At 26.6% G+C, this 20,356-nt stretch overlaps 2 protein-coding genes across 2 annotated transcripts in view; both read left to right on the top strand.

The window, feature by feature from the left end:
- Positions 1-272: 272 nt before the first annotated feature.
- On the top strand, positions 273-1,675 carry LOC135922512 (ADP-ribosylation factor 4). Its single transcript, XM_065456874.1, has 6 exons — positions 273-406; positions 454-534; positions 575-684; positions 727-798; positions 873-998; positions 1,133-1,675. Exons 1-6 carry the CDS (start codon positions 340-342, stop codon positions 1,217-1,219), a joined length of 543 nt encoding a protein of 180 aa, XP_065312946.1. The 5' UTR covers positions 273-339; the 3' UTR covers positions 1,220-1,675.
- A 6,466-nt stretch (positions 1,676-8,141) lies between these two features.
- Positions 8,142-20,356, top strand: part of LOC135922896 (phosphatase and actin regulator 2-like) — a 36,395-nt gene continuing 24,180 nt past the window's right edge. The window contains exons 1-2 of the mRNA XM_065457408.1: positions 8,142-8,236; positions 15,931-16,765. Of these exons, the coding sequence (XP_065313480.1) occupies positions 16,153-16,765 (613 nt within the window). The 5' untranslated portion in view covers positions 8,142-8,236; positions 15,931-16,152. The remainder of the gene's footprint in view (positions 8,237-15,930; positions 16,766-20,356) is intronic.

Here is a 20,356-nt window from a genome sequence, read left to right on the forward strand (position 1 = left end):
TCATTAAAAAATTTAAAGCTCAAAAAAAAATGCATTACTCGTTATCCTTTGAAACAAGTAACGGACTTTCCTTTTCCTAAACAAAGTAACGCCGTTACTTAATCGACGTTACTTTACATAACTACCTGTATCACAAATATTTTTAAACTTTCTCAGGCATATAAAATATATTTTAAAAAACGGTCATTCAATATATAGTTAGTCTGGTTCTGATATTTATATTTATCACTTATGCGAAATATAATTCTAACGGCATAACATTCCTTGTGATATAATAGCTTAGCCACGTTATTTAGGCCCATCATACGCTTGCTAAAAGATTTATATATCAATTGAACCATGGGTTTAACCTTATCGTCTGTTTTTAATCGCATATTTGGAAAAAAGCAAATGAGAATATTGATGGGTAAAATTATAGTATTTAAGAAGTTAATATTTATGCAAATCATAAAGTTGGACTTGATGCCGCAGGAAAGACTACAATTCTATATAAGCTAAAATTGGGTGAAGTTGTTACCACAATACCTACAATTGGTATAATGATTACGTACTATTATTTTTAAAAGATTGATAGGTTTTAATGTGGAATCTGTTGAGTATAAAAACATTTGTTTTACTGTGTGGGATGTAGGAGGCCAAGATAAAATTAGACCATTATGGAGGCATTATTTTCAAAATACTCAAGTATTAATTAATACATATAAATAATATTTTTATTGTCATAAGGGCCTAATATTTGTTATTGATAGTAATGATAGAGAAAGAATAGAAGAAGCTCGTGATGAACTTCATAAAATGGTAATTCTTATTTATTTTAAATTTACATAATTAGAATAAATATCGTAGATTATATAACATATTTATTTATTTAGTCTCAAGAGGATGAATTAAAAGAAGCAGTTATATTAATATTTGCCAACAAACAAGATCTTCCTAATGCCTTGACCTGTGCTGAATTGACAAATAAGCTAGGGCTAAATGAATTGAAAATGAGAACAGTAAAATCTTTTTCTTTCATATTTTTATTATTATTAGGTGTAAATATTTTTATCTTTTAAGTTAACTATGGACATTTATTATTATTTTTTTTTATAAAAAAAATCATTTTTGTAAATTTATTTAAATATAACAGTGGTATATCCAAGCAACTTGTGCCACCCAAGGAACTGGTTTATATGAAGGTTTAGATTGGTTATCAAATGAATTGTCTAAAAGATAAAACAAATATATGTTCTAATAAGAGCCATGCTCATACTATTTACCTGCTTAATATTTATAAGATGTGAAATATAAAAGTCTATAATAAAAATTTATATTTGGATATACATTTAAAGAGATAGATTTAAATTCTTATTTATTTCCAATATTTATAGATCATAATGACTGATTGTCATAATTATCTTGAATTAAATTTATATTCTTTTTTTAAAAAAGTTTAATTTAAAAATATTTTTAATGATATTTTTTCATTTAAAAAAAATAACATATTTACAGCCATATTAAATTATTTTTTTTATCAAATATTTGTACAAACATTTTAATAGCAAAATTAATTATTTTAAATCAATAATTTTTGAAAGCTGGGCAGCTTCAATAGCCTACATTTGAGTCATTGGATTATTTCTTTTTTCTGAATGCTGTATATATATATCAATCAATTTTTTTTATATCTCAATTCCTTCCACATAATATTGTGTAATATATTTAGTACATTTGAATAAATGTATAATATTTATTGTGTTTTAAATTAAATATTTGATTACTAAATTTAAGTAGAGTTTCAATGATGATAAAATGTTCAAGGTAATTAGTAAATATTTTATAGCTTAAACCAAATTCAAAGATGAACCATTAACAAATTTAAAAACAAAGTTGTGAATGGAATCTGTCCCAAAAGTATTTCATTGGTTTTTTTTTAAAAAAAATCAAATCAAAATTTAATTTTATTTTTGAACTTGCTTTCAAAATGGATTGCATTACCCCTAGAAGTGGTATTAATACATCTCTTTAAGAAATTAACTGGGGAAAAGGGTTAATATTGAAATTTAAATGGAAAGCAAATAAATTAAATATGTATATCAAGCAATTAGTAAAATATGCACAAGGTTGTCAAATTTTTTTTAAAATATAAATCCTGTTTACAGGTCCATTTAATTTGATAATATACTGACAAATCTGATATATCACTAATCTGATTTTGTTTTATAGATATTCTACATTTTTTTTAAAAAAAATGGTATGCAACTATCTATGACTTTAACATAAATCATTTAGAATGTTTTGCTATCAAATTTTAATTTAGACTTATTTATTCAATTATATTCATCAATCTAAAAATATATACAGAATCATTTATTTTATCTTTAAAATATTGTAATCTTTCTTTATTTCTATCAGAGATTTTTAAAAGACACCATTTTCCTGGTCCGGATTATTATTTAAAATTATATTAAATTTTTTTAAAAATTTTATAGCTAATAACGGTGATTTAAAATATTCAGTTTTAAAATATAGGGCCAGAGTATTTTTTTAAAAAAAAATTATAGGCCTGACCCTGTTATATATAAATGGCCTGCAGGTCTCTGAATTTTATATTAAAAACGGTGCAATCATTTTTTCCCCCCAAAGCCTCTTTAGCTAGTCTATTCGTGATCAATGTAAATTGTCTGTTTATTCTAGCTTTTAATTATTTAGTTCGTTTTTTAAAAAAAATTATCTATCACTTAAATTATCTAAGAATATTCATAATCTTAACTAATAAATTTATTTTCTTATATATTGAAAAATTTAATATCAATCCTCCTGTGAAATTTTTAAATCAAGATGCTATTTTATCGGTTCGAAAAATTTAATTATATTGGCCGATGACCGATATTTAAAAACAACAAATCGGCTTGGTCAGATAAAAAATAGTAAATCTCTAATTTTTTTTTAATTATTGTATAAATAAGAAAAGTGAATCTCACATATTTAAAAATCTCTTAGTTCTTTACAAAATTGTTGTTCCGTTATTGGAACCCTTGAACCTAAATTTATCACCAAGGGTAAAAAAAATATTTCAATTCAAATAAATATATCTTAAAACAAGTTTTATGGAGATTTACAGGAGGTTGCCTGAACTAGCCCATTAAAATTTCCCAGCAAGGTTTTTCGATCAGAACTGTAAAATAATTTTTTCCCTCTTGAGTAAATTTTTAGGTCCGGACCTTGGTCTAAGCCTCGGGCACACTTTTGCGGACCTTCAATGTATTTTTTTTAACAAATGGCACATCGTTAATATTTGGAAATTGAAAATTTTCTTTACACCGATTGAGTCGTCACATGCTCAGAATAACCAAACATAGTTAATGTTTATCCCACAAATCAAATTCACTGTTTAAATTGATTTCCGTATCAATATCATAAACTAGCGAAATATTTTGGAATTCGTGGAATGGTTTTTAGGTAATAAAATTTGAAGATTGTTAAAAACTTGTTTTTTTTTAAATAAAAAGACGTACTTTTATTTACAATAAATGTGGGTCCAAAAATTAGTTAAAATTGATATTTTATAATACTCTTCCATGGAATCAGCGTTTATATGGTATCTTAATAATTGCTTAGCGAGTCGAGGTTTATTTTAAGGTATAATATTTGGCACTAGATTAAACATCTAGATAAATATGATGAAAACATTTATCTACATTCATCTTTATTGTATATATTTATCCGCATATATTTTTCGCTAAATCAATCACCTGAACAAAGTTAAATTTGGTTTTTCTATATTTCTACCTTTTATTGAAGTATGAGAAAATAATTTATTGATTACAATTAGCAAGGATGAACTCTGACTGATATATAGAATTTAATAATGATATGAGATCTGAAAGCACATTGCTACCTTGCTATTTAACAATTTTAACTATATATGCCGAAACAGAATCATGACATAAAACCCATCGTATTTTTTTAATTTTTAATGATGGGTGTCTGGTCCATTGATATATTTTCATTCAAAACATTAGGCCGCTTTGGATATTTAAAAAAATCATAAATTTATATGATGTTTAAAAAAAAATATTTATTACAAGTTAAAATATTCATGGCATTGCGTATAGAAGGTAGAGCATAGTTTATTGCTAAATCCAACGAATGAGATGCTCAGGGAACATTTATAGCTGATGGGTATTTTTTTAAAGTATTATGACATCTAGTTTTGGTGAGGGCCTCCCTTTCATATTCATAAGTGACAAACTGTAAAAGTACTTTTAATATTGGTATACCACCTATGATCCATAATTTTTTTTATTATTAATAAAATTCTAGGCTTATAATATCTCTAATCCAATCCGATCCCGAATAAAATTTTCATGTTTGTTTGTCCGAAAAGCCCGACTCGAAATAAATTATTTGTCCGCCAGGTCCGAATTTATTTAAATATATAAAATTTTAATTTTTTTTTATTTAAAAAAAAAATTTTTACAAATAAAAAAATATTAGCCCCTTGTTTATTGCAAGAATTTTAAATTATATCAATTTATTTGACCAAATATAATGATATCTTATTTAATAAGCCCAAGTCCGGGTTGAAATTTAAAGAAAAAATTGGCCCGACCTAACCCGATCCTAAAATTATTATTTTTTAAAATGAGACCCCGATCCAATGCTCATTCGGGCTGGGTACGGGCCGAGTAGTGATTTCCTGATCTCTAATCTGAAATAATTTCAATATTAATTCGCAGGCATTCATAATCTCATTCTGAATTATTGGGCTAAAATATATCGCATTTTTAGGAGCATTTAATAAATTATCTTTAAGTATAGGATCTCCAAGAGATTTATTTGAAAGAATAACCCTAAGGTTTTCATCCTTATTGTTATTATCATGATCATATATTCTAACGATTATACCTTGGATATCACATATTAAGCGTCAATTATTGGAGTGAGCCTGGATCTAAATTTTAGCAAGTATTTGTTTTCCAGTATAAATTATCCAAATAATATCCAGATTCTCTATTTTTTATAAATCTTTCGGTAGGGTCTTTCTATTTAGTAAACGGTGTTAAAACTAGGATTTGTAATTTTTGTGGACCTTTTCCAGCGAACTTTGGTCCAAATTAAAGGCATTTCTTGCAGAATGCATCTGGTAACAGAAAATGTTATTAACGGCTACTTTGATAACCAACTATATTAAAACCTTAGTTTTTTTGTCGTAGTGTCCTTAATAAATTGAAAGTTATATCCAGTTATATATTTTCCAAAATTTCTAATTTTTTCAGCAGTTAAATTATTCCATGATTGATCTAGTGTTGTTAAACGGCTCGTTTTGATCCGATTTTTAAAAACGACTAACTCAATATTTTAGCCAGAAAATATTGCATAAGCCTTGAGATTTTCAATGATATATGTATAGACCTCTGTTCCTTCTATGAGAAAAATCTTCAAATTTGCGTAATATTTTACTGGATAAGTATTTAGTTAACCGTTATTAAAAATCGGCTCAAAACGAGCCATTTAACAACACTAGATGAAACACTAATAAAATATATTTTATATGATTCTATTCTTCATTTTCAAAAGGTTTTTTGGGCAAAATTATTAACATAAATGTATATAATGCAATAAAATAACATTTTACATATTAAAATTATAGTTTTAAATGGTTTATATCAATAAAAATATTGTGAGACTCCCAAAAAACTATATGCTGACACAAAGATAAGGCTTAGGGGCTATGTTAGATTATGATCAATCAGTAATGTCACTAGACAGGTAGCGCACAGTGGCTCAGACAGGGCTACTGAGCAGCCAAGTAGTCAATAAGATTTTTTAGTTTTCACGGATCTACGCGGTTTAAGTTGTTCAACTTAATACCAAGCTTGTGAACTGCATTAGTGGTTAACATGTAGTTATGCTACAAAGATAATGGTTAGGGTATCTATTGATTATAATAAATACTATATTTTATTAGCCACCAAACCTACTACATTGGAGGAAAACTAAAAGATACTTATTGACTGCTTAGTGCAGGTTAAGTTATAATACCAAACTGCGTTAGTGGTTAGCAGCATCTACATTGCAGAAAATTTGACAGCAAACCCCAAAAATCTACCCCTAACGGCCTGCAGCCGTGAGACTTCCCAATCCACGATGCTATAGTGATATTAATAAAAATAATCTTGTACTAATTGGCATTATTTTATTATTGTATTGGGATATATTGTGTTTTTTTGTAAATTCATTATATGTATTTTTATTACGCGCAATAATCGGGTTTGCTAACCTTAGCGCATTGGTGTTTTGGGATTGTAAGACTCACAATGAGTCATGTTATTCGGATTTGTAAGAAATTATTCTTTTATTTATTTTCATCTATAAAATAGCCGTTTGTGGCAAATTAAAGGAATTATTTTTTTTTGTGGGAAATTCAATAAAATTATTATACTCGGAGTTTTGCTTTCTATTCTGCCCGGACTTGATACGGCACAACGTAATATATCTTACAATAAACAATTATTTATAATCTTACAACATAACTCTATTTAAAATCTTTCAAGCCTATTTAGGAGAAAAAATTTTAAAAAATTGTTGTTGATATGATAATTAATTTGACACTATCCGTTTTCTAAAAATAAGCCACGAGTGTGTATAAATTAATCTATATTTAAGTATTGCAATCTTTTCATAATTTGGTTGATACATAATCACTGTATTTTCATAAGAATAAATATAATTGTATTAAATGAGATAACATGTTTATATTTATATAAAAAACGATCTAAAACATAATATAAAACGAGTAATTTTAATGAGGTATACTTGGCTTGATACTAAATACCTATATTACTTTTTAATTATTAAATTTATTGTAGAACTATTATATAAAATATTAGAATAAAATGAATAAAGTATATTTTGCACTGGAATTAAAATAAAAATAATGTTAAATTAAATTCACATTTTTAAAAAAGCTATATATGAACTGTGAAAAAGATACACTACCTATTTTATTAATAATTTGGATAACCTTATAGATGTCAAGGCAAATTGTGTTATAATATCATCAATTGTAAATTTTTCAAAATCTTAAAATTTCATTAGATATTAACAGAAAATTTTCTAAAAAAGGATCAGAAATTTAATTTCGCATTCGAGTTTTGTTTATTTTAACTTTACACATCTTCCAGCTGAACAGGAAGTAGTAGGAAGGGTTAATAAATATTTATATAATAAATTTAAGTTAGAATTAATTGATTTAAAAGTCGGTATGGTAATATATTATTTGGTTATAATTCCCTTGTTGATATTTTCTTCGGTGTTGCAATATCTTTAGCTATATACAATTCAATAAGTTACTTTAATATATTTTTTTTCATTGCTATTTTAATTTAGATATAAAGCGATTACAATTTTTAATAAAGATATAAACTATATAAAAATAAAATAAAGTATTAAAAAAGAACATGCCCAATTATTGAATATAAGCTTTTGCTTCGCCCAATTCATTTTATTTTAGCTTAAAGACTGACAATAATTTTAGGACTATTACCATACAGTTATGTGCAGCTTGCTCACAAACGTGTGAAGAGTTCCTCACCCTTTTATTACAATAAGTATATCACTTTCTTACTAGCAATAATTTTAATTATATTGGTAGTATCTTAAATATAATATTTTAAATATGTATTAAAATTACTTAAGAGTAATATTTTGCTAATTATTGATATAGGTCACTATGGCATGAATACATTAAAAATTATGAAAAAATAATTGAATATAATTACCTTTTACACAGAATTATTTGTGACATCTTAATAATATTATGTCATTTCAACTTTTAATTTTTTTATTTTCAACGTATATTATTACAAATAAATATGTTACTTTCCTTTTACTAGAGAAAATTTTCTAAACAATGCATTGTTAATCCTTTTTTCCATATAAATTTAAAATATTATATTGTCATTGGCTTAAAGAGGTATAGAAGTGCCAACAGCTAATAATTGCTTACTCTGTTTAAATTATGTATAAAAATAGTTATTAATATTTATTCTCTCTTTTATTGTTATTATATTTTTAGTGAAATCAATAATTTTAAAATCTATTAACATATGATTATCTCATGTGATAATATAAGCCATTTTAGGTCAGATTATGTTTCTTTAATAATATCGTTTAACCCCCTTAAATTTTTTGAAAAATACGCGCATGACCTAATATTCGAACATGAAGATATACTGATATCTATAAAGTAAGTATGACATCAATTTATTTGAAAATTTGATATTACGAATTTATAAATGTTTAGATTTATTCATATGATATTGCTAATCTTGTTATTTATAATTTATTTTATAATCAAATCACCATATTTTTGATTACCCTTAAATATGATTATCTAAACATTTTAATTAAACCAAATTTAATTTAAAATATGATATATATATATTAATTAATTGAAGTATATTTTACTTACCTTTTCTATGTAAATGTCATAAACATTGTATGTGTAATGATTTTCAATATATATAGTCATTAGTCAGATATATAATATTAGTACGTTATAGGCAAGAATTTACAATGAATTTAATTATCATGCTTTTATTTTCATTTCAAATAATATTGTTTCTACTAATATTAAAAAATTATAAGAATATTAAATTGCCAATTTAAATGGTTTTGCAGCAAAATAACATAATCATTACAAGTAAATCAGATATAAAAAAAATTGTTAAAAGATAAAAATTATATAAAATCACAAATAAATATCGAAAATATTTTTCTTAATAAATTTTTTTACCATTATTGATAGGAATATAATATATATGCACAAAATGTAAAGAAGTTTAATATTTTATAAATTGGCATAAATCAAATGCTTGCACAAATTTTTCATGTTAACTAATAATATTTTTGATTTCAATGTTTATTTCAGACAGTAGCCAGGAATTTTTTTTTATTGGGGGGGGGGGGGTAGGCAAAAATTACTTCTAATAAAAACTCATAGGACAAATTATGTTAACTAATTTAAATATTGTATTAATTTTTTTTGGAATATATATTATACTTAATATTATTTGATACAATAACATTAAAGGTTTTTATCTTTTTTCAGAAAAAACTTTTTTTTTGAATTACCTAAATTCAAGATCAAAATATGGGCATAGAAGTGCAGGTATTATGGATTTATTATTCATTTTATATTGTACTAAATTTTATATAATGAAAAAATTATTGAAATTGGAAAATTCTATTTTAAAAAAAAATTGAATTATATTTAGTTTATGGAAGAATTTATTGAAAATAAGAATTTGTAAAATAATTACTATTAATGAATTTAATAAAATGAAACAATTATTTTTTAATTTATAAAATTTATTTTAATGAGGAAAAAAGTAATAATTTTTATTAAGAATCAAATTTACAAAAATACATAAAAAATGCATCAAAATTACGATATAGATACTAGAGATCTGCAAAAGTAGGACCGGCCTGTACCCGGTCCGTCTAAAAAAAAATCGAGTATGGGCAAAAAATTAGGGCTGGAAATTTTTTTAATATATTATAAATTTATCAATTTTATTTTGAATTTTTTTTATTAAAATAAAAATATTTGATTTTATTTATAGACACTTGACGACATATGACATATATCTTTTATTTTTTATTTTTTTAGTAATTATAATTATATTTTTTTTAAAAAAATTTTATACATTTAAATAAATTCGGGCTGGGCCAGTAATATTTTTTTTTTAAAAAAAAATTTCGAGTTCAGACCGAGGCGGCAAAACCTTTTTTAAAAAAATTTCGGGTTTGGACCGAGCTTAAAAAATTAGGGCCGATGCAGGTCACTAATAGATACTTCAAAATGTATCGGCTATATGCACAAAATGTATCGGCTATATGCATATCTTATCCATTTTTTTTGGTACGCCCTATATAGATAGATAAGGAGTAAAAAAAGGAAGATGTATATTTTTTTATACCCTTTTTATACGCCTTTATTTTTTTTTAAAAAAGATAAAAATTCTTTTTAATACAAATAAAAAAACAAATAAAAATATTTTTTTTCCTAATAAAAAAAGAAAACCTTTATTTATTTTTTCGAAGGTAATTTATTTAATTTTAAATATTTGGGGGTTTTTTCTACCAATCACTCACCCCTTTATTTTTTGGTTAACGATGCTTACTACCAAATACAATACCGAGCGAATCCAATTTTTATTTGATACATACTGCCAAATACCAAAATTTATTAAAATGTAATAAGACCCCTTATTATTTAACATATATTATAATGGAATCACGTGGTCTAGTCCGGCCTCCTATATATCATCCTCCAGACGGAACTACCAAGCTAGATTAAGAAAAAAAATATGATCATTGCTGGGATTCGAACTTATAACCATCAGATTGATAAGCAATGCTCTTGCCGACTAGGCCTTATCCGCTTTCCAAAAATCACAATTTTTCAAATATATATTCTAAATATATTTGGTAGTGCCTATCCAAATGAAAAATAAACAAAATACAAATTTGATAGGTAATACCTTAAGGTAGTAAGCATCTTTAGCCCTATTTTTAGAGGAAGGGGGGATCGAAAAAAAATTATCGTTAATAAAAAACCCGATAGATTATACTTAAAATATAATATCTGCTTAGGAAATATTGTTAACCAATTTTCAGTTTCCATTAAGCTTACGCTTAATATGTAACCTCGGACCACCTTTTCTGACACCCGATTTGATTAAAATTTTTGGGGCACGTCGGAGCCCTATTTGATCTAGGTTATTAAAGAAAAATTATTAAAATATAATATCCAAAAAATATGAATTATAGTTAACCAATTTTCGAATTCTATTAAGCTTACACTTAATATGTAACCTCGGACAACTTTTTCTGATATCGATTCGATTAAAATGTTTGGGGCACGTCGGAGCCCTATTTGATCAGGGTTATTCTAAAAAAAATTATTAAAATATAATACCCCAAAATATGAATTATTGTTAACCAATTTTTCAGTTTCCATTAAGCGTACCCTTAATATGTAACCTCGGAAAACTTTTTCTGACGCCCGATTCGATTAAAATTGTAGGGGCACGTTGGAGCCTTATTTAATCTGGAATTAAAAAAAAATTGGCAGCTTTTTTTCGAGCCGCCTTTTTACGGATTTCTAGAATCGGCATTTGGGAATGGTGAGAAAAGAAATAGGAAAAATTAAAATATGGAAATGCTAAGTTTTCTTATCAAGTTAAAGATAATTTATATTATTTATTTCCATTATTAAGGCTGTGCCCAAAGTAGTGTTGTTAAACTGCTCGATTTGAACCCATTTTCAAAAATGGCTAACTCAATATATTAGCTAGAAAAATGTGATGTGAGATTTCGTTAATAGATGGTTCAAACTTTTGTGCCATCTACGAGCAAAATCTGAAGGCTTGCATAATATTTGTCTGGTTAAAATATTGAGTTAGCCGTAAAAAACCGGCTCAAAACGAGCCGTTTAACAATACTAACCCAAAGTATCAAAATTAAACAAAGGTTTGAAACTTTAATGAAAATAAATAAATAAGCTATTTTAAATATAAAAATAAAAGCGTGTCCAAAATATAATTTTCTCATTTATTTTTATAAATTTTTTTAAAAAGGATTATGGACATAGTCTTACGGGGAAAAAAATTACGTTAAATTCTTTCATTTGCACGGTTTGTAAACTAAAGAAGACGATTTTTATTGTTTTATTTAAAATGTTTTTTAAACGTTTTTAATAGAATATAATTTTTTTTAAAAAACCAGATTTAAAGAATGATTTTTATAAAAGAACATTAGATGAGAAATGATATATTTTAATAAAATAAAATATCACGTGTAATGAAGTAAGGACAAGAAAATTACGTCCATAATTGTTTTTTTAAAACCGTTTTTTTAAACATTCCTAATGGAATATAACTTGAAAAATAAATCCGATAAAAAAAAAGGAACATTAGATGAGGAGAGAGATAAAATTATTTTTAAATTTAAAAAAAAAACAATGTACTGTTTTTTTAAAGTTTTTTTTCGCAATGTTGTGTAATATTAATACTTAAAAAAAAGTCTACTACAATAACTAAAAAGATATATTTGGGATGAAAAGAGAATATATGTCAACTTAATTAGACCTTTGATAAATTTGTGATGAAAAAATTGTCAATGTTTGAAAAATTATTACAAAAATGGGAGGGAACAAAAAAAACAAAATTACTTGGTTAGGAAGAAAGAGGGAAAGGAACGTATAAAGAAGGTAGGGGTGTCCCGAAAAACTTTTTGGAGGCCGATTCTATCCAATATTCCCGATATTAAATTGATATCGGCCGATTACCGATCAAGATTCTGAAAAGATTATCGCACACTTTTATAAATAGAATGCGCAAAAAATAACAATATGACAGAATGTTTATTAATTAATTATTATTATTAAAAAAAAATATACATAAAAATGAATTTCGATTTTATTTATAAAAATAAATGATTTTTTAAAATTTTATAACATTTTATTTTTTATTAAATACGCCATTTTATAACGGATCGGATCGGAAAATTTTATAATATTGGGCGATAACCGATATTTTAAAATGGGTGAAATCTCGGCCCGATCCGATTCAAAAATATCGGTACATCCCTAAAAAAAGGTTTAAAAAAAATGAGTAAATAGAAGATTGGAAGAAGGAATGAATGAAAGAAAGAAAATGAGTATATAAAAAAAAGAGTAAAGAAGGTTAATGAAACAAACAAAAAAAATGTAAAAAAAGGAAGATGACTTTTATTTTTTAAATTATTCTTTTCGTTTTGGAAATCACTTTTTTTCCTTTCGGTCATTTAATAAGTCAAATAATAGAACAACGAAAATACCGCGAATTCCACGAAGTCGTTATTCGGTAAAAATATAAATTTTCCTTTTTTAAAATATTCTTTCTCGTTATTTTATATAAATTAAATTTTAATTAAATAATATACTTTTTAAAATTTATTATCCGATTACTTTGTGTTATTTAATATTTTATTTTTTTATTATATTAAATTAATACGGTTGGAAAAGTATGTTCCTTCTAGTGTATGTAAGATGACTTAATTGAAAAGCGAGCTTACAAAAATACAAAAAAAAATCTTTTTAATTTGAAAATTCGCGTATAAATTAATCATTTAGGTATCTATCTTTTAGTGAATTTTAAATCATAAAAATGTTTTTTATTTTTAGGGAAAATGATCTGTTAAAAGTAACGAGTTACAAGTTACATTCCTTAAAAAAGGGTAAACGTTACCTTTTTAACCTTTTACAGTTACATTTCAAAATTGATTTGTTACATTTTTTTTACAAATATGATCTCTTTTTTTTATTTTATAAAATAAAAAATTCGATTTTAAACATGTTCATTTAAAAAAAAAATTTAAATGGCCTAAAATTTAAATTAAGAATTGCATCGAAATAATATATATAATGAATACAAGTATAAATTTATGTTTATCGTGAAAATTTGATAATTGACAATAAAATATTTTTTAAAATTGGTGTCTTCCAAAATAAACTTCCCTACACTACAAGTTTTATGATAGGTACCCTAAGGAAGTATCTATCAAGTTGGTATTTTGTATATTATTCCATTTGGATGGGAACTGCCAAATTTATTTATAATATACATTTTAAGAAAAAATCGTTATAGCGTCTGTGGTCTAGTCGATATGAGCGTCGCTTACCAATCCGATGGTTCTGGGTTCGAACCCCAGCCTGCACGTGAATATTAAATAATAGCTAAGTTACATTTTAATAAATTTTTGTCGATGCTTAGCAAATTAGATTATTTTGAAAATTGCTTTATGTTGACTTGGGCAGTACGCTTGAATTTAATGATCAAAAAATTTTTTTGGGGGGAGGAAGGGGGGTGGGAGGGGGATTTATAATGGTGAATGAGATTCATCTAAATATTTAAATATATTTTTAAAATGTAATTCGAAATCGTTACATTCCAAAGTATTTCTCAAAAATGCAAATAAATTAGCTATCTTAATATCTTTTGTGGATGACATACTTTACAGAGTTGTTGATAGATACTATTCAAATGGATGGAGCTAGATACAGAATCCTCGTCTATATATAAATGATTGCTAGATTTTAATAATAAAATATTCTCAAAATTTTTATCATTAGGGCATACCCGTTTTCGTATCAAGACATTTTTAGCTACACTAAACTCTTTCTTAGTGTTGTTAAACGGCTCGTTTTGAGCCGATTTTTAAAAACGGCTAACTCAATATTTCATCTAGAATAATATTACGCAGGCCTCAAGATTTTGATTGTAGAAGGAACAAAGGTTTGGACATCTATTAGCGAAATCTCGAGGCTTAGGCAATATTTTTCTGGCTAAAATATTGAGTTTGCCGTTTTTAAAAATCGGCTCAAAATGAGCCGTTTAACAACATTACTCTCTCTACCTGGACACTTGACGGCAGGCTAGTTATATATATATATATATATTAAATAACAACTTTATATTGGTAAAATCATAAATATATTAAAATTCCTACACTCATTTAAAAAAAATAAATAAATAATTTAAAATTTGAAGAGTGTCAAAACTTATATCAATATTATTTATATTAGCTAAAGGGTGCCAAAAAAAATTTAATAATAAATTATGTGATTTCTTTTCAGAAATTGTCTAAATTGATATAAAAATTATAATATATATTTTTTTAATTTGACATAAATAAAATAAATTATAATATAATATTTACTATGTTGTCGAATTTGTTTTTGTAATGAAATAAACTCGGACATATAATTAAATGAATTTAATATGGATATTATTATTTTTAAGATGTACAGATACTACCTTTAAAAATAATATCCAGAATGCAGTTACTTCATTTTTATATCTAGATACTTTAATAACTCTGATATATATTTTTTATATTTTGTTCGATATCCGGGTAGGACCTATATTAACCATACTAGTGGTGTAATACTCGTTAAACCATTTGCTAAAACAACTACCTTTATTAAAAATTTGAAATTCCAATGTTTAAAAAGGCGGAATCACGCTGTCGCCTCCGATTCTCTACATCACTATATCATCCCCACTAGAACGGAACTACCTAAGTTGGCCTCAGAAGTCCCTGCTGGATTCAAACCCAGATCTATGCTAATCTATATCACAGTTGACTAGGCCACAGACGATATACGAAAACATCATTTTTTTCTTTTTCTCCCGTATATAATAATGAAAAATAAATGATATTTTGTATAGATATATATTTACGAAAAAAAATTTATAACTAAAAACATATTTATAAATTTAGATAAAATTTGATCAAAAATCTTTCTTCTTTAAAAAAAAATCTTCAAATTTTTGCTCAAAAGTTTTTTTTTTACCAAATTCTGAGAAAATTAGATTAAAAAAAGTAAATAAAATGTTCTGTAAGGAACATGTTAAATGCTTACAAATAATTTTAAATATTTGTGAATAAGTTTTAATATTTAAGAATATTGTCGACGTAATATATACTATAAATTTTGAATACGAAAAAAAAATCAAATTATACTATCCGAAATAATGGATAAAAATTCGAATAATATATTTTCCTTATTCTTATTCGATTCAAATTTTCGGGTCGAATAATTTTACTCTTCATATTCGAATACGAATCAAATAATATTGGATAGCGAATAATTCGTTTTAGGTATATTGTCCACTGGTCAGGTAAGGTTAAAATGCGTTAGCCTTTTTCTTTCATTCATTTCACGCCGTTTATTTCGACGTTTAGATCTTGGTTTTAAATATTATTAGAACTTATGGCTCCAAAATTTTGCTATTCTTTTTTTAGTTTTTTTTATAATGTGTTACATAAAAAAATAATGTTTTTAAATTCACCTTTTATTTAAAATTTTTTTTTTATAATTTATTATTTTAGAGAAGACGAAGCGTAAAAATATTTCGAGTATTTGATGCCATTTCTATCCGTCGCGTTATATAGACGCGAAACAAACAGACGTACCGATCTTTAAAAAAAATGGATTCTTTCCTTTGATTCTTAATTATAAATTCAATCAATTTTGTTAAACAAATCCTTTACAAACTCCTCCATTATTTTTTTCGCTTGGCTCAAACGCCATATTTAAATATTCGCGTATTCATGGATTTAGCCGATACCACCTTAACTAATAACTCCGATATCCCTTGTCGTAAACTCTCGGCTACCGACCTGCCATATGGTAAAGCTCACCATTATAACATAAACGATTCCAATCATAGTAATAACTCTTTCCACGCCAATAGCCTAGAAGCTCTTATGAGGGGTATCAAAATCCGCCTAGGGTTAAACCATCGCAGCGATGACCCGAGCCTGGGCTCGGATTCTTACACTCGCGATATTTCAGAACCGCTGAACAGGTCCTTCGTCGCCGATACTGGTGCTGATAGCCCTCACTTTCAGTCCACCAATAAATTGGCCTCCATCTTATTTTCCCGATCATGGCTTAAGCCATGGAAGTGGCGGCGTCAAATAGCGCTTCTAAACGCCCGTCGCCGAAATCATTATTATGGCAGTAGGGATGATAACGATTTCAAACATACCAACGACAAAAAAACTAAAAATGATAAAAAAGACAAAACCCATAAAAAGTGCAATGGTAAAAATAAACGCGGACATAAGACTCTCGATGATAACGCCGCCAAACTTAACGGGGCCGCCAAAACTATCGACATTTCTTCGGAATCCCTTGATGTTGTTAATGCATCATTTACAGGTATTTATTTTATCTTTCCTTTAAATCCTTATTTGTGTTATATCCCACATTCCAAATTAACAGCTATATATAAATACTGCTTTCAACACTTTTATCATTTATGTTCCTTTTAGCCTTATTCGGTATTTTTTTTTAAATTAAAGTAACGCCGTTACTATCAAGAAAAACAGTCATTTTTGCTTTAGACATTGATAAAATAAGTTTAACTTTCTTTCTAAATTCTTAATAAATACTTAGTTGAATGTGATACATTTGGGTGCTTAACCACTTGTCAAATCATTATTTGAGTGATAATGCCGCCAATTATAAATTATTTATGTCGCGCGTATTACTATTTTTCCCACATATAACGTAACGGTATCATAATGTTTTTTTGTTTATATTATCAACCGGAAAGGGAATTATAAAAATTAAAATAAGAATTATTTTTTTTTCTGAATGAGGGGGGGGGGGGTGAGGCAAGTTATGAATTAAATAACAATTTTGGTATTTAATTTAGTATTTTTGAATTTGACATTTATTTGGATAATTATTTACGAATCTATTAAAATACTTGTTAAATATAATATAATCCATAAAACAATTCAATTTTAAAGGTTGGAATTGTTAATGTGGCACATAACCCCTCATCCACAGTTAGCGGTGGCGCATCCCCTGATACACTCTTGGCTGGAATTCGTGGCGAAAAATACAAATTTCGCGGCGAAAAATACAAAAGGAACAGCGTATTTTGCTTACTTCGCCTTCGAATTCACGCATAGTGTTGTTAAATGGCTCGATTTTTTAAAAACGGCCCACCCCGATATTTTAGCCAGAAATATAACGCAAGCCTGGAGATTTTGTTCATAGATGGCAGAGAGGTATTAGACATCTCTTAGGAAAATTTAGAGGCTGGCGTATTTTTTTTGGGGCCGTCACGCTCATACTATCAATGCAGGGTTAGGGTTAAACGCAAACTCGTATAATAAAGTAAAATCTAATTTACTACCGAACTTTTAAAACTAAGTTATTATAACTTAATACGCGTTAAATAATAATAGTTCGTTCAATAAAACGCTTAAAATAAAATATTATTATAGTTATTTTAAATTTTTAGAAATTATTTATCAAAAGTAGTGCGTCCCTTCATTCCCCTTCAAACTTAAATATCAATTCACTAATACGGGGCAGATACTAAAAAAGGTTGACAAATACAAAAATTTTGACAACTTCATATTCAATACAATAGTGACTTCTGACAAATGGCCATTTTTCGCCAATAAATTTATAAATTTTTAATTAAAATCTAGGCAATAAAAACCGGCTATTTTTAACAAACGAGGCTGATAATTTTTATATACGCGCCGATAAATTCAAATAGAAATTTTTAGGCATATTATGGTTCCTTTTTGGGAACTCGATCATAAAATTGTATTTTTAATTGTATAGTTTTTTTTAAAAAATTTTTATAGTGTTTTAATTCGATCTTATACTAAGAAATATCCTAAAGAACGAAATTAGATATCCGGTCTTGAATTTCACTCCTTCCCTTAAAATCGTCGGGAAGGAACATTGTCATTATTCTAGGAAGATTATCATTATTCTAAGGAAGATTGTCATTATTCTAATAAATTATATAGTTTGTATTTTAAAAAAAAATTATAGATATTAAATTTCACATTTTGATTTTTTTTTTCTTTCCTTAAAAAAAAACATTTTATTAATTAAAAACTGACTTGAAATAAATATTTAAAAAAATTGTAAATAATATTCTGTTAATTTAAAATTTTTTTTATTAATCTCTCATCTCTATACAAAGAATTTTATATTTAAACGACGATGATGTTCATCCAAAAAAATAAGCTTGGAAATAATATCCATTCATTGATAAATTATAATCTAATTTATTTCTGGATTTAGTTTTAAGGAGATATTGATTTCCCATCTCTCCCTCACCCAATTCTTTTTGAGAATTTATCCTCTCTAGGGAGTTATGTTCCGATCAATTATTATTTTTTTTAAAGATATTGATATATTTATTGATAGGTTACAGAAATCAATCGAAATTTCCCAATATCAAAAACCCCCCCAAAAAAGATTTTTAAACATAATCCCTAAAGAAGATAAGAAATCCCGATTTTTGGTCGTGATAAAGGGAAAAACTAGTGTTGTTAAACGGCTCGTTTTGAGCCGATTTTTAAAAACGGGCTAACTCAATATTTCATCTAGAATAACATTACGCAAGCTTGAAGATTTTGTTTGTAGAAGGAACAAAGGTTTGGACATCTATTATCGATATCTCGAGGCTTTGGGCATATTTTTCTGGTTTAAATTTTGAGTTAGCCATTTTTAAAAATCGGCTCACAACATAAGGGAAAACTGAATTTGAAAGCTAGGGTATTATTTTTTTTCTTCAAAATACCACACTTTTTTTATAATAAAATGATTATTATAAAAAAAATTTCTCTTCAAAATGCTTTATTTTTAAGTATTACAATAAAGAATTATAATATAATACGCGTTTTTTTTTCACCGTGGTTGCAAATGTATTAGTTAGGGGCTTTCAATGGGCTGGTTTCCAGCCCTTCCGTTCATTTGGGCAAGTGTGGATGGCGGGTTAGAAAATTAAAACATAGAATGGGCGGGTGAATTATCAGCAGATATTGGTTTAAAATATTTAACTTTAAGCCTGGGATCTAATATTGTGGTGTAATTTATTGCATCATCAGCATTCAGCAGTTAAATTGTAATAGCCCGACAATTTATCGTATACTGATTTTAAACTATTATTTAAAGGATTTTTCCCGTTTTTTACGTGTTTAAGAGTTAGAATTTAATAAGGTATAACCAAAATTATAAGTAAGATAATTCTCCCCGCATGCCACATTTGTAGTTCCATATAAATATTGTTAAACGGTTCATTTTGAGCCAATTTTTAAAAACGGTTAACTCAATATTTTAGCCAGAAAAATATTGCCCACGCCTCGAGATTTCGCTAATAGATATCCAAACCTTTGTTCCTTCTACAGACAAAATCTTCAGGCTTGCGTAATATTATTCTGGGTGAAATTTCGAGTTAGCCGTTTTTAAAAATCGTCTTAAAACGATCCTTTTAACAACACTACAATAGAATGGATTAAATTTTTATAGAATCCTCCCATTCCTCCTAATATGTTAACAACTAATTATATTTATTCCTTAAATATAAATTTTAGTTTGTCTCCTGACATCTGTTTATCTCGAAGATTTTGAATATTAGTTATCCCTTCATTTGACTAATCTTGTTATAGCTAAGCCTCTTCTTCCATCATTTGATAGGTGCCATTCCACATTATTTCACAAATCTAATTTTGGTTTTTTAAAAAAAAATTAGGGGTATTGTGGTGAACTACACGCCGCGTGCCTTAAAAATTTCGAACAATTTTCCGTTAAGCGGAGAGTTTCTGAATTCCCATAAATTCTACAATCCCAAATCTATGAATTGGCGCCCATTCATTTTTACGGCTTGCTTAGTGTTGAATGGCTCGATTTGAGCCGTTTTAAAAATGGCGAACTCCAGTATTGTAGCCGGAAAAGTATTGTCTAAGCCTCGAGATTTCGCTAATAGATGTT

Source organism: Gordionus sp. m RMFG-2023, chromosome 1, assembly GCF_954871325.1.
Source record: "Gordionus sp. m RMFG-2023 chromosome 1, tfGorSpeb1-WG-v2, whole genome shotgun sequence".
NCBI classification, from domain to species: domain Eukaryota; kingdom Metazoa; phylum Nematomorpha; class Gordioida; order Chordodea; family Parachordodidae; genus Gordionus; species Gordionus sp. m RMFG-2023.